The sequence below is a fragment of the Ursus maritimus genome, unplaced genomic scaffold, assembly GCF_017311325.1.
Source record: "Ursus maritimus isolate PB19 unplaced genomic scaffold, ASM1731132v1 scaffold_3, whole genome shotgun sequence".
Lineage (NCBI taxonomy): Eukaryota > Metazoa > Chordata > Mammalia > Carnivora > Ursidae > Ursus > Ursus maritimus.
Window position 1 is genome coordinate 95,738,557 of NW_024425563.1, and position 15,111 is coordinate 95,753,667.

At 53.3% G+C, this 15,111-nt stretch overlaps 1 protein-coding gene across 1 annotated transcript in view; it reads right to left on the reverse strand.

The window, feature by feature from the left end:
* TNS3 (tensin 3) overlaps positions 1-15,111 on the reverse strand; it is a 121,225-nt gene that overhangs the window by 48,342 nt on the left and 57,772 nt on the right. Inside the window, exons 15-17 of the mRNA XM_040644493.1 lie at positions 7,535-7,707; positions 6,553-6,679; positions 6,382-6,465 (exon numbers count right to left, since the gene is read on the reverse strand). Coding sequence (XP_040500427.1) covers positions 6,382-6,465; positions 6,553-6,679; positions 7,535-7,707 — 384 coding nt within the window. The remainder of the gene's footprint in view (positions 1-6,381; positions 6,466-6,552; positions 6,680-7,534; positions 7,708-15,111) is intronic.

A 15,111-nucleotide genomic window follows, 5' to 3' on the forward strand; every position in this document is an offset into this window, starting at 1 on the left:
CCCCCCCCCCCCACGCAGGAGCAGGTCAGGCGAGGGGCAGTCCTGGGCTCTGACCCCCACCCCCACCCCGGACCTTGGCTTCTCATTCCAGTATTGGCCTCTACACCTGGGGCACGCTCGGGCATGCTTTCTGATTATTCTACTGTTCAGGGCAGAGAGGCCTTTCTGTAAGGGGCAGATGTGAGGGGCTCATGGCAGGGGGCGGGCCAGGCAGGCTCCAGGGACACCTGGCACTGAACCTAGGGGGGCAGGTGACCTGGAGGAAACCAGAACAAAGGACACATGAGCCAGGGAGCAGAGGGCACGGGCCGCACCCAGCCACAGGGCAAGGTGGGCCTGACCTGCGACAGATTCCCTCTGTGACTAAACCAGAGTCAGGGTCCTGGGAGCCTCTTCTCCAGGAGGCCTCGACCTTGGCCTTGGCTGGCTCTCCCTGGAGGGCCTGGTCTTAGCCAGGATTCTGCAAAGTCATCTGTACCCAGCCCGCCCAGCCTCTGCCCTTCTGCAGCAAGAATCCTGTTGGGCCAGTTTAGCAAGAATCCCCCTCCCCCTGGCATCCGTTTCGGGAACTTTCCATCCACGGACCTGTCCCTCTGCTCTGGGGTCTCTGCTGCTGCCACAGGACCAGAGGAAATCTGTCTTTCCCACCTGCAGCTGGTGCCTGCCTCCCTTTGTCTGACACCTGTCCTGTGGGTTGTCCCGAAAGTAACCTGGAGGCGCTGGGTTGATTGGGACTCAGCCGACACCCCATTATCTTTGATGCCTTAAGACACCGGGAGAGATTCTATGCAGTTAAGTGTTGCACTAACAGTGAGCTGATGGGACTGAGACCACAGCAAGAAAGTCAGAAACCTTTGATTTCTCCCATAGCCTAGTTAGGGCATACTGAACCCTGCAATCCTTCAAACTCCAGACCTCCTCACCAGCACACCACCAGGAGGAGTTCGCTCTCCCCACTGTCCCTGCTTCTGCGCTGCCCCTTCAAGAGGACAGGACTGGTGAGTGGGAGTGCCCTGGGCACACGTGTGGACTGCACCCACATTTACTCACCACCGAGGGCTCCCAGATGTATACTTTAACTCCTCAATATATAAAATTCCACACTCGGACAGAAGTAGGCAGCACGTTACAATAAAGCTCCAGACACTCCACCCAGCTTGTCAGCTGGCAGCCAGTACTGTTTCAACCACACCCCCACTGTCTCCCCCAGCGGGACTGACACTGAATTTGTGAGTCAGAGATCATTCCTGATTCACACGCAGGGGTCAGGAATTATACAGAGATGCCCCATAACACCAGGGTACAGGCTTTGGTGCAAGTGTTGGTCTATTTCTCCAGGATAAAAACTTGGGGCTCTTTGCTGAATCACAGGCAGCTGTATATGTAGGTTTTTTAAGCAAGTGCCAGATGGTCTCCCATGGAAAGGCTGCACCATGTCCCACCCCCACCAGCAGGACAGGAGAGTTCCAGTTTCTCCACATCCTCACCAGAACTTGGTGACACCACTATTTTTTTATTTTACCCGTTCTGCTGGGTCCATAGTGATCTCTCACTGTGGTTTTAATTGGCATTTCCCTGGCGGTAATGGCGCTGGGCATCTTTCCCGTGCTTATCTGTCCTCTGTCCATCTTGTTCAGTGAGAGGTCTCTTCCTGGCTGTTACCTGCTTTCTGATTGGGTTGTTTCTTTCTTTACTGCCGAGTATTTAGAGTGCAAACTATTCTCTCCGTCTGCAGTCTGCCTTTTCACCTCTTAGCACGTTCTTCCTAGAGAAAATTCTTTCAATTTTGATGAAGTCCTACTTTATCAATATTCCCTTTTATGGATTGCGCTTTGGGTACTAATCTAGTCACTTTCGAGCAGCCTGGATCCCAAAGATTTTCTGCAGTGTTTTTCCTAAAGTTTTACAGTTTTATATTTGTCTATGATCTCTTTTAAGTTAATTTTAGTATAAGATACAAGACTTTGGTTGATGTTCATTTTCCTTTGGACGGTGAGCGCCATTTGTTGAAAGGACGGTTTCTCCTTCATTGACTTGCTTTGCACATTTTCAAAAAAAAAAAAAAATCAGTTGGGCCATATTGTGTAGGTGTATTTTTGGGTTTCCGATTCTGTTTCACTGGTCTTAAGTCCATCCCTCGCCCCACATCACATAGTCCTGATTACTATGGTTACCTAGAAAGTCTGGAAAGTAGTCAATCCAGGCCTCCCACTTTATTATTTTTCAAAATTATTGTAGTTAGTCTACTTCCTTTGCATTTCCTTATAAACTTTAAAGTTTCCTTGTCTATGTATAAAAAAATCTTGCTGAGGGACGCCTGGGTGGCACAGCGGTTAAGCGTCTGCCTTCGGCTCAGGGCGTGATCCCAGAGTTCTGGGATCGAGCCCCACATCAGGCTCCTCTGCTATGAGCCTGCTTCTTCCTCTCCCACTTCCCATGCTTGTGTTCCCTCTCTCGCTGGCTGTCTCTATCTCTGTCGAATGAATAAATAAAATCTTCAAAAAAAAAAAATCTTGCTGGGATTTTGATGGGAACTGTGTTAAAACTGTACATCAGTTTGAGAAGAACTGACATCTGCACCAGGGTCTTCCAATCCATGAACATGGTACGCCACTCCATTTATTTAGATCTTTGATTTCTACCATGGACACTGTGGAGTTTTCAATAGATGAGTCTTGCATGTTTTCTTAGGTTTACACCTTATTATTTTGCTTTTCTGATTTATTATAAATGGCACTGTATATTTAATTTAGGTCTGTACACGTTCACGGCTCGTCTATACAAATATAATTGATTTTTGTGTGTCTCTCTTGTGTCCTACAACCAGGTGACGTCCCTTATTTGTTCTGGAAGGTTTTTTTTGTTTTGTTTTGTTTTGTTTTTTTTGTAGATTCCTTGGAATTCTCCACATGGATAAATCATGAATTTGCAAAAAGGGACAGTTTTATTTCTTTCCTTCCACTCTGGTCTGGTATCTCCTTCTCTTTCATGACAATACTGTAGAACTTCCAGCATTATGTGTGAGCTGCAGGGTTGCAGTAGATCCCTTCTATTAGGTTGATGAACGTCCACTCTGTGCTGTTTTGCTGGGAGTTTTTAGTTAGAACAGATGTGGAATCTCTCAAAAAAAATTTTTTTGCATCTATTGATAAAAAAAATCATATAACTTTTTTTCTTTATCCACTAAACATGATGGATGACACTGATGGATTTTGAAATAGTCAAAGAGCTTTGCATCCCTACAATAAATCTTACATGGTCAAGGTGTGAAAGTTTTTAAATACACTATTGTTCTATTTCCTTGTATTTGGGTATGGAATTTTGTGTCTGCTTGTAAGGGAAAATGACCTATCATTCCCTTTTTGTTGTCTTTGTCTGGTTTGGGTACCAGGGTAACACTGGCTCCATGGAATGAACCGGGATGCGTTCCTTTCCCTTCTAGATTCTGGAAGGAGTTGTGTAGAATTAGTGTTAATTCTTTACATGTCTGGTTGAATTCTCTAGTGAAACTGCCTGGCCTAGAGATTTCTTTGGGGGGAAAATGGTACCTTATGAATCAATTTCCTCACTAACTACAGGACATTCAGTGTCTACTTCACACTGGGCGAGTTGTCGCAATGCAAGCCCATCGCGAACCGCTGCGTGTGGTGCTGCCGTCCTCTTCCTATCTGCAGGGTGTGCAGTGAGGGGCCCCTTTTATTCCTGGTATTAGCAATTTGTGTCTTCCCTATTTTTTGTCCGTCTTTTGAGAGATTGACCAACTCTCTCGATCATCTCCAAGACCCTGCTCTTTTTTCATTTATTTTTTTCTATTATTTCCTTGTTCATAATTTTAGCGATTTCTGCTTACGTTTTTAATATTTTCTTCCTTCTGGCCATCTTTGGGTTATTCTTCTTTTTCTAGGTTCTGGGAGCAGGCATTCAAAGTCTTCGTTTCAGATTTTCTCCTTTTCCAATGTATATGTTTACTGCCATGAGGTTCCTCTCAGATCTATCTCACCACTTGTAAAATATTTTACTTTTATTTTATTCAGCTGGGTATACTTGTGATTTCTGTTGTGATTTTCTCTTGGACCCACAGATTATTTACAAGAGTGCTGCTTCATTTACAGATGTTTCGACATTTTCCCGTTACCTTTCTGTTACTGGTTTCTGGTTGGATTCCCTGCGTAGCATCCATTCTCTCTGCTCCGCGAAAGTCTGTTCCACAGCCCAGGATGTGGTCCATCCGGGTTCCGTGGTCCCAGGCCCATGGCCAGTATGTTTCTTTCCTCCACTGCTCAGCTGTTCTGGCATCTGTTTGACATACCGAACTATGAGAAGCACAGTTATTCCATGAGCAGACTTAAATCTGGGCCAAGACCTTCTGCGTCACTGTCACTTCTGGTTTAGCTGAGAAGAGTGCAAACCGAGCCCTGTCTAACCTGACAATGTGGAAAAAACGCCCCTGACTGGGGGGTGAGGCTGACCGGTGTGCAGTCCCGGCTTTGTCCCCTGCCCACTGTGTGGCTCAGGCCATGTGCTGAACCTCTCTGTGTCCGTTTCCCCACCTGTGAGTGGGACGACAGGGACAGCGACCCCCGTAACGTGACCACAAGAGACAGAAATCATGCTGTGAAGACCATGGGGCAAACGTCATCTCCACGTGAGCTCCTGCGGTCACCACCCAGGGTGCACACAGCTCGAGGGACTGCCACATGCGAGCAGGGCCCTTGTGTTCTGCCGGGCCTGCAGCACCTCTGAAGTCTGCGCCCTGGGGGCGTCTCGGAGCCCTTCATGGACCAGCGGCATCAGGGACAGCCAGATTAGAAATCCAGAAGACTCACAGGTGTTCTTAGGATGCACTAGCTCCGCCTTTAACGTGTTCGCCTTTCCTATGTGACATCAGAGCCCTACTTCTCCCACATGGGTGTTTACACAGGGAAGCCTCTTAAGGCGCACTGGCCGCGCTGACGCCGAACGCACGCTGGGTGTGCAGGCCCGGGCGCCACACACAGACATGCCAACCACATCTGCCCACGGCCCCGATGCCGTGGGCCGGCACCCATGCTGAGCACACCAACCTCATTCCGCTTCCCAGGCCTTTCTCAAGTTCTGGAAGGTTCCATATTCCCCTGTGCTCCTCCACACAGTGACCTTAGAGGCCAAGTCAGGGGCTGCACCTCAGTCTGAAGGTTTTCTCCGGTATTTTCCTTCCTCGGGCTCATCATTCATGTCCCACAGCTGTCACCAGCATGTCTCCCAGACAGCTGGTCTAAATACGCTGAAATGAGCCCTCAGTTGTGGTCGGCTCAGGGAGGAGGAGAGGGATGAGTGGAGGCAGAAGCCGTGTGTTTGCTGCCCCCTACACCATTCCAACGCAGAAGATGCACGACGTCGTGCGTGCATCTCTGCGCTGACACATGCTGGGACGGGCGTCTCCCGTGTGACGCTTCCACAGCACACGGATGCACGAGACGCACTGTGCGCCCTCCCCTTGCCTACGTGTCGGCCCCCGCTGCCAAGAAAGGTGGGCGGTTTAGCCTCCCCACTCTGCGTGTAGAGAAGCATGTATGGTCCTAAAGCCAATGGGGACCTTTGGGAGAAGGAAAGCCCTTCCTGTAAGTGACACACAGATCTGGTTTTCTCTGGGGAAAGAAGGGACGTGGCACCAGCTGTCGTCACTATGACCTCCGCGGGGTGCCTGATGACCCCTCACAGAGCCCTCACGGGCCTTCCCCAGGGCAGAGAAGCAGCAGCAGAGAGAATCTACAAGCACACAGAAGAAAGATTCTAAAATGCATGCAGGGCTTTGGCTCCACCCCCTCTCCATGCCTGAGGTCCGCTGTCCTGGACCCTCAAGGCAAGTGGGGGACGTGTGCAGGAAGGAGTGCAGACTGGCCCCATCACTGCTGCTGGGTTGCTCTTCCCTTCCTGTGGCCTGCGCGCACTCGAGAACCATGCTGATGATGGGAAGTATGCGAAGGCCGCAACAGACCCATCCCAGAGGTCGTCTCCACCCTGGGGAGATTCAGGACCATGGGCCAGGGTGTCCGGCCGCCCTGAAGCGCAGAGCAGAGAGCTCGCTGACCCCACAGGCCCCAGCTCCTCTGTAAAGGGTGGGGCGGGCATTCCAGCTTCTTCTTCCAGCAACAAGAAACGGCAGGAGGAGTTGAAAACCACGGACACTGCACACTGAGCATCCACGACCCTTCCCCTTGCCCGCTGGGCAGACCTGGGGATTCACAGAAGCGTGCCCACAAGACACAGGCTGTGGTTAACCCCCAGTGGGCCACACTTCCCGGGCAAGAGTCCTCCTCACTTTCGAGGTGTCCGAGATGTGGTGCCCACAGACACATGTCTGCGTGAGACGCCCGAATGGAGGAAAGGAGGGATTCTTACCATGAGCTCCTCTGTACAGACCGCCAGCGCTGCCCACTTGCGGCCCGGGCGGGGTGAACGGCGGATAATGTGGGGGTGTCGTCACTGGAAAAGAAAGCACAGCGAAGTTCTGTCGCTGCGTCCTCTCCGAATGGGTGCCACTGTCCACCGTGAGCTTGGCTTCTCGCTTACCATACGGTGTTTCTGGAGACACGGGAAACGCTGGCGTGGGAGAGGCGGAGTCAGCGCCACCCTTGGTTGGAGTGAAGGTCCTGCCGCTGATCCCGTCGGGGTCTGGAGGGTACGCGGCGGCCACTGTCTGGAATTGGCACAGGGAGTCTGGTGAAGGCCACCTCCTGACAGTGGGCCTGAGGTGGCCCATGCCACACAGAGAGGGGCCGGGTCCCCATGCACAGTCCTGCTCCTGGCGGCCACAGGCCCAGGCTGGCGCACAGCGAGGGGCCAGGGGTCCAGGTCCCTGTGCACAGTGCAGCCGCTGGCAGCCACTGGGAAGAGCTTCAACAGCTCAAAGGAAGAGGGAGTCCCTGCGGTCCATCCAGCTGCTATGGTGCCAGGCAGACAGAGAGCAGCACCGGGGAGGCGGGCACCCGGTGGAGAACAGGACAAAATCATCCCTGCCTGGGCTGTGCTCCCAGGCAGTGAGACCACGGCACAGAGAAAAGACCCGAATGATTTGTCCAAATATCTCTTTTCTAAGCTAATCTGGGCTCCAACTTTCCGCCTCAGCAATGAAGAACACACTGTCGGGAACGGGCTCATCGTTGGGGTTCCAACCTATCTTACCGTATTCCAATTCAAAACCTGGAAGACGCCCCATGGATCCCACCATGGGGGCCCACAGTCACGCTGACCCACTTTCTTCCTGCCTTCTTCCTGCAGACCAAGACCCTGGGAACGTCCGTGTCCCCCCGGCCACTGCAGTGAACCCGTGAGCTACCTGCACGCTCCCCACCTACCCCCACCGCGTGGTCCGGGTGCAGAGGCCCAGGGGAGCCCACAGTGGCCATGCCGTGACTTCCAGCACCTGGGCTCTCCCAACCACACCCCTGCCTTTCCAGGAGGAACCCCGTCTGCAAGACGGGAGGGAGGCGGGGTGGCAATGGGACCACGATCAGGAAGGGCGCAGGTCCAGCTGTCAGGGGGCCGTGCCTACCTCCTTGGCGTCTGCTGGAGACAGGAAAGGTGCCAGGCCTGCAGCCTGGTCTGCACTGGCAGTCTTTCCCCATCCACATTTGGAGAAGGATGGCTGCCCCCCAGCATCGTTATCATACTGCCCGAGGCTCAGCTTCCGGAATCTTCCACCCAGCATCTCGTCCCCCGAGGAGCCTGACAGGAGAGACACGTGGGCTGCAGGTGCTTTTACCAGCAGAGGACAGAGACCCTAACTAAAACCTGACTATAATTTCCCAAGACACTCAATTTTTTCTAGTTCCAGAGCATTTTCAGCTCCCACTGCCCGTTCCCCTCCCCCTGCCCCTGGCGAACTCCCATCTTGCCAGGTCCAGATGTTTTCGACAAACGGAACCATTCACCGAGCGTCCTCTGCTCTCTGGCTTCTGTCACCAAGCGTGATGTCCCAGCCTGTCACTACCAGAACCCACTTTTGTTCATTTCCCGCTTCTCCCCGTGTTGGCCCCAGGAGAGACCTGGGAGCATCTGCCTCCCGGTGCCTCGCACACGGCAGAGGCTCAGGAAGCTCAAGGGAGAGCACCTGAGGCCGGGATGCAGCCTGCCCTCCCCTCGTTGAGTGTGCGCGGAGGATTCTTGGTGGCTGCGACGCAGGACCGCAGTCTGCGCTCCGGTATGTATCACTTTTAAAGTCAGAAAAGCAAGATGCCTGCACATCACCTGAGTTGAATAATAAGATACTTCACACCTATTCTCTGAACTGTATTAAAGAATCGGCTAATTATCCAGCCGTGCCCACGTTTTCCCTTTTCAATGAAGAAGTCGCATCCGGAGAGAGAGGGAAACGGGAGACCAGATGAAGGCAGGAGAGACTCAGGCTAAAGCAGCAGGTGCGCTCAGCCCTCCACCGGGAGGGTCGTGTTCTGAGAAGGACCACGGGGAGAAGGGGCAACAAGCCTTAGGCTCCTTCTGGGGGCCTCCCGCAGGCAACGAGCCCGGGTGCTGAGCCCTGGACACCCCCGCACCCCCTGCACAGCCCCAGCCCCAGGCCCACTGTTCAGACACTCCCCCTGCCCCGCTCTGCCCACCTGCTCCTTGCTGCTTCCCAGACTGTAGCCAAGACACGGGGACCTCAGTCACAGAGGACGTTGCAATCGATGCAGAAAACACAGCAACCCAGGACCACAGAGTCTGCAAAAACCTCCAGTGACCTGAGCATCCACCCACAAGCCCTGGTCACATGCTCTCCGCGGTCCCCACAGAGGGTTGGTCGGGGAGCAGCTCTTCCTCTGCTGAGTGTCGTGAGCCTGTCCCGCCCAGTGACCCCAACAGCCCCTCTGCTGGGCGTCACACGTCTTCACATTGGTCTCCTTTCCTCCTGCCACAGGACACCTCATACCCTGGGCCTTAGGGCCCCCCTCCCCAGGCTTAAAGCGGGGCAGGTGTCCCTGGGAGGCCTCCTTGCTGCCATCTCCAAACACCAGCATTTCTCATTTTTGCAAATTCACTTTATTCCCGGGGAGGGGGCGGCACTGGGTTCAAGGACAGGATACACGTGTTCGTGAATACACTGATCACTGGTAACTCAGAACCCACTTGTATCTTACACTACGCTAGGGTGATGCAGACCCCTCGGGGTAACCTAGTCTGATCTTGTCTGCAGACGAAGAGCCCGAGACTCACGAGGTGGGGTCCCAGCCCCTCCTCTGTCAAGATAAAGCCCAGACCAGGCGTCACCACCCTGATCCCCGGCTTGGGACTCCCGTCCAGTTTCCAAATCCCACAACAGGGTTGGAAAGTCGGGTCATACCCGACTCACCTGCGGGCAGGTGGGCGGGCAGGCGGGGCTCTCCTGCCTCAGCGAGCAAGGGCGTCTGTCAGCCCTCCACGTGAGCGGGGTGCACGCCCAGGCAGAGCCACAAATACAGAACAGCAGTCCTCCAACTTGGCTGCACATTAGAATCGCATTAAAAGTCCTGGCACGCAGACCTCACCCCTCCCCCGTGAAGCCAGAACCCGCAAGAGTGCAGCCCAGAGCATTTTTTAATAACTTCCCGGTGGCCCCAATTCATGACCACGCTGAGCACAAAGGTGGGTCTCGAGCCTGGACTCCCATCGGGGTTCCACATGTGGGGGGGAGCGTTTAAAATAATTCCAATGCGCCGATCGCAGCCCAGGTCAACCCACGCGGGCCGTCTGGAGGAGGAAGCACGTTCCCAGGTGGCTGCTGTGTGCAGCCAAGGTGGCGAACTCCGGCCCTGAGGAGTTGATGGAAACCTCCGAGAACGTGACCTTTGTCTTCCACCTGAGCCACAAGAAGGCAAAGCCCTGAAGCTATTTATTTATCTTTATACAACCGCAGAAGAATGAAGGGCTGTGTCATAGAGGCATACACGGTGGTGCTGGAAACTCCCTTGCATTCCTAGGAGTGAAGACAAACAATGGCCAAAGACGGCCCTGTGGGTGTGGGAGGCCTCCCGAGTTCAGCTCATTCAACTAAACACGGGCACCTTCGCAAGACAGTGTGGGAGAGGTCGAAGGGCAGCGTGACAGTGAAAAGCCCACCTGCCCAGTTTAAATGTTTCCAGAATGGCTTGAGGAGCTTTATTCCTCCCTCAACTGCCCTGGGGATCGCCCGTCCCTCTCACCTGCAGGATATATTTGCAAAGAGCTGGGAGACGTTAGTTAGAAATTCCTAGCGCTGGCCAGCACTCAAGACCACAGCAGGAGCGGCCTGCAGCTGCAGAGACCTCTCCTTCTGGGTCCCTGCCCCCCCAACCCCATCCCAGTGCCAGGGGAGCCTGTGGGAATGGGCTGTCACGGGCACAATGAGGCCAGGGGGCCATGCAAGGCAAGCCTGTCTTTTGGATGGCAAAACTGCAAGTCCTTTTCACTGGGAACACTGAAGTGCTTGGGTAGGGTGCATTTCCTCCAAAAAGGCGCACTTAAAAGGGAAAGGCAATGTCCCCAAAGCTAGAAGGCTCTCTTTCCAACATGAGAAATGTCAGCAATCCTCCTTCCACGGTTTACTCAAAATCAGATATGACTTCAAGCAAAATGGAAGAAGCCACACAGCGACCAAAAGGCAAGATCGCTGCCCAACACCCTGAAAACAACGTCAGCAGAGCCTGGTACCCGGCCTCACGTCCCTTTTGCTTCTCTGACTTGACTTTTCCTTTGAATGATCGTTCCCCTCGTCTGCTCCTCAAACATATCATCTCTTAGCACCTGTAGCTTTTTTTTTTTTTTAATTTTATTATTTGTCAGAGAGAGAGAGAGTGTGCACGATCAGGGGAAGGGGCAGAGGCAGAGGGAGAAACAGACTTCCCGCTGAGGATGCAGGACTCGATCCCAGGACCCTGGGATCAGGACCTGAGCCGAAGGCAGATGCTTCACTGACTGAGCCCCCCGTAGCGCTGACCCAGGACAGTTGCCAGAGCTGTCCACCTTCAGGATGACCCTCGGTGGACGGCGATGTGGGCAGGGGCCTCCACAGGCCCAGCTGGCTGATGGGCCAGGAGGAGAAATGAAGCGACTCCCAGGCCCGGGATGTCATGCTGGAGATGTCATGACCTCTCTGTCCTGACACAGAGGACCTTACCAGCCCTACCCAGGGGTTAAATAAATGACAGTTGTCCGTATGTCATGGTGCATGTGTCCGTTAGGGGATCACCAACTTGCTCTTAGCGCACCGACGGCAAAGCTTTGGGAAACAAGCCACCCACGCCAGAGGCCAGGGGGTCTCCAAAGCAAATTCTCAAACACTGGAGGGGGTGGTCCCTCAACCAGTTAAACACAAAAGGGCCATGTGGCCCAGCAGTTCCGCTCAAGAATTGAAAACATTCAGGGGGGCTCAGTCGGTGAACATCTGCCTTCGGCTCAGGTCATGATCCCGGGGTCCTGGGATCGAGTCCCGCATCCTCAGCGGGAAGTCTGCTTCCCCCTCTGCCTCTGCCGCTCCCCCTTGCTTGTGCTCTATCCCTCGCTCTCTCCTCTCTCTCAAATAAATAAAATCTTAAAAAAAAAAAAAAAGAACTGAAAACATTCAGACTAATACTTGCACACCGATGCTCACAGCAGCACGATTCCCAGCAGCCGAAGCACGAAGCGACACGGTATCCGCACCTGGAGGAATGATGTGCGTACTGTGTCCAACCGCCCCGCGGAATACGATTCAGCCTTAAACGGGAAGGAAGGTCTAACACACACTACAACCTGGGTGAGTGTGGAAAAGCAGACGCTCAGTGAAAGAAATCAGACACACAGCGTACAATTCCATTTGGGTGCAACGCCCAGCATCGGCAAACCCAGCGGTGGAAGGCAGATTAGGGGCGGCCTGGGGCCGGGGCTGGGAGACAGGACTGGCCGCTAACGGGGTTCAGCTTGATTGCAATGCACGCTGCACAAGTCACTGAACTTGGGGCTTTAGAAAATCACCACGGATGTACTGTGTCCTCAGCACCCCAAAACGCAACAGGCACTTCCATTTCTCCTAATATCCAGGATGGGGCTGCTCTGGGTGTGGAAGCTGCGGCCGCCCCTCCCACACCTGCACAGGCCAGGCCAAACTGCCGGGCTCTTGCGGAGGCCCCCCTGCCTTGCAGACTTGCTCAGAGGCAGCCATCCTGGTGCTGACCTGACCTTCGGCTGCTGCACGTCTTTGGGTCTCTCTCGCATGCAAAACAAGGGGTGCGGGGTAATGACGTCAGGCTGCTTTCTGAGCGCCCACATAGCCTCCTGTTCTCACACTAGATCCCTTTGGGGTTTAACACCTAACTTCAATGGATGGGCTTTCCAGGATCGATGATTCAAAGTTGCTACTTCTCAGGGCACCTGGGTGGCTCAGTCAGGGAACGGTCCGACTCTTGATCTCAGCTCAGGTCTTGATCTCAGGGTCGTGGGTTCAAGCCCCACCTTGGGCTCTGCGCTGGGTGTGGAGCCTACTTAAAATAAAAGCTGCTCCTTCTCATTGCTCTGAATTCCCTTCAGTATAAACAAGTTCCCTGACTCGGTTAACGCGGTGGATGTCCACGTCTGTGGACGAACGTGAAGAATGCCAGCAGCAAGGTCCTGCAAACACAATGGGAGGCCCGCCACGATCCTGTCATTGTGGGCTGGGGCTGATGTAACACGAACAAAATATTTGGCAACGTGAAGTAAGGAGCCCTTGAGGGATGGGAAAAACAGAGCTGGCTTCCTGCCATCCGCGGGTCATAAACTCAAGGACTGAGTCGTCTCTTTTGCTACCTGGGTAACATCAGGCAAAGTCTCCCCACTCAAAGGATGTGACCCGAGAAACCTACCTAGGTGCCAGGCTGCACAGAGGGGCGCACAGCCAGGGCATCAGACCAGAGCAAGGGAGCCAGAGAGGCACAGAGGGAGCGAAACACCCCAACCCCCCCCCTCACCCCCTTTCACGAGGTGAAAGCTTTCTGACAGGACACCTCTGGATGGACTCTCTCCTGTCTTATAGGCAGGGACAGGCTCCCTACACCGTCCTGTGATGAGCCCCTTGAATCCAGCAGAGCCACATGGGTCCTTGGAGAATCACCGACCTTTCTGCCAGCACCACACCCAACTACGGACAAACATCACTGTGTGCCAGGACACAAAGGGGCTTTCTGGCTGGTGGCAGAGCCAGAGTTTAGTGGAATAAGGGCTCAGCCATGGCATGCACAGTCAGACATACAGAAGATCTGGTTACACGCCACAGGAGACATAAAGATCATGTGTGACACAGATAAGCTCAAACATGATGCCTGGGACAGTACAAGCGCTCAGAGTGGCAGTACTTACCATCATTATTACCATCACCATCGACACCATTATCACACTAGTGGTCACCACCACCACCATCGTCACCATTGCCATTACCACCATCATCATTACCATCATCACTATCACCATCATCACCATCATTACCATCAGCCCCATCATTACCACCACCACCATCATCATCACCATCACCATCATCATCATTACCATCATCACCACCATCACCATCAACATCACCATTATCAGCACCACCATCACCACCATCACCAACACCATCACTACCACCATCATTACCATCATCACCATTGCCATCACCACCACCATCATTACCATCATCACTATCATCACTACCACCATCATTACCATCATCACCATTGCCATCACCACCACCATCATTACCATCATCATCACCATCATCACTACCATCACCACCATCAGCCCCACCATCATCACCATCAGCCCCACCATCATCACCATCAGCCCCACCATCATCATCACCATCACCATCATTATCCCTACCACCACCACTGTCACCATTACCACTAGCACCATCATTACCATCATCACCATCATCACCATCGCCATTATTACTACAGTGCTGGCATCAAGCAGACTTTCTCAGGAAATGCTCAGCTTTCATGTGCAATTTTCCTCTCAGAAGTAACCAGACCCACAGCGGGTGTGAAGCCACTCATGAGCTGTCAGGACATGCAGCAGGCCCCAGGAGGAGCTCCAGGGAACGCCATTCCCAACTTCCTACCACTAGGTAACTGGTGGTCTTTCTTATGATCATCCACATTCTACAAAGAGTGAAGACTTCTGCTCACCTCCAGACGCTGAGGTCCCTGAACCCAAGTATTTCCTACAGCGAGGATTGCACCTGAGATGTGAGGCAGGCCAGGCAGGGTCTCGCTGGAAGATACAGCACCTTGGAACCTGCCCACGCCTTTCCTGTCTGAGCAAGACTCAAGGTGGCTCTGGTCAGACGTGTGTCAATGGGGCCAAGCCTTAGGCACACAGACGCAGACATGATGCACATGTGGGGTGATGGCCGCCATGCTGGGCATGCCATGGCGCCTCTCAGACTTGCCAGCCCTTCCTGCTTGGCCACATGAGGCCCAGCTCAGCTCAGCAGCCCTGGCCTCCCCATCGAGGCTCGGGAACTGGAAGCTCTTCAAAGCACAGGTTTCCGGCATCCCCAAATCTGGAATGTTCCAGGACTCAAAACCAGTTGGTTAGCTACCCTGTTGGGACTTCCCCCACCACTCAGTGATTTTTTTTTTTTTCTGTTGCTGGCTGATCCAGCCTTTTCCAACCGAGAAGTACAAATACTGATGTTTAAATTTTAAAATCAAATGGGTTCTGGGACACCTGGGGGCTCAGTCTGTTAAGCATCCGACTCTTGATGTCAGCTCAGGTCATGATCTCAGGGTCCTGGGATCGAGCCCTGCTTGGGGCTCCACTCAGCATGGAGTCTGCTTGAGATTCTCTCTCCCCCTCTGCCCCTCCCCCTGGATGCACACGCTTTCTCTCTCTCCCCCAGCTCGCAAATAAATAAATAAAATCTTAAAAAAAAAAAAATCAAATGGGTTCCAGTATTCTCTATACCTGCCAGGGAGGGAAGTTCCCTTTTGCCTCAGTGTGAAAGTCTGAGAGCTACAGACATGAGCCTTCTTTTGATGGGATTTCTATCAAGACAAGCTGTCCCAGAAGGACAGGCAAAGCCTCCTTGTGGGCTGTCGTGAGACTCCACACGGCCAAGCTCCTTCATGCCCGACGCTGTGCAAGTCTCAGGCAGGCCGCCCTTCTCCGCCGGGTGCTCAGGAA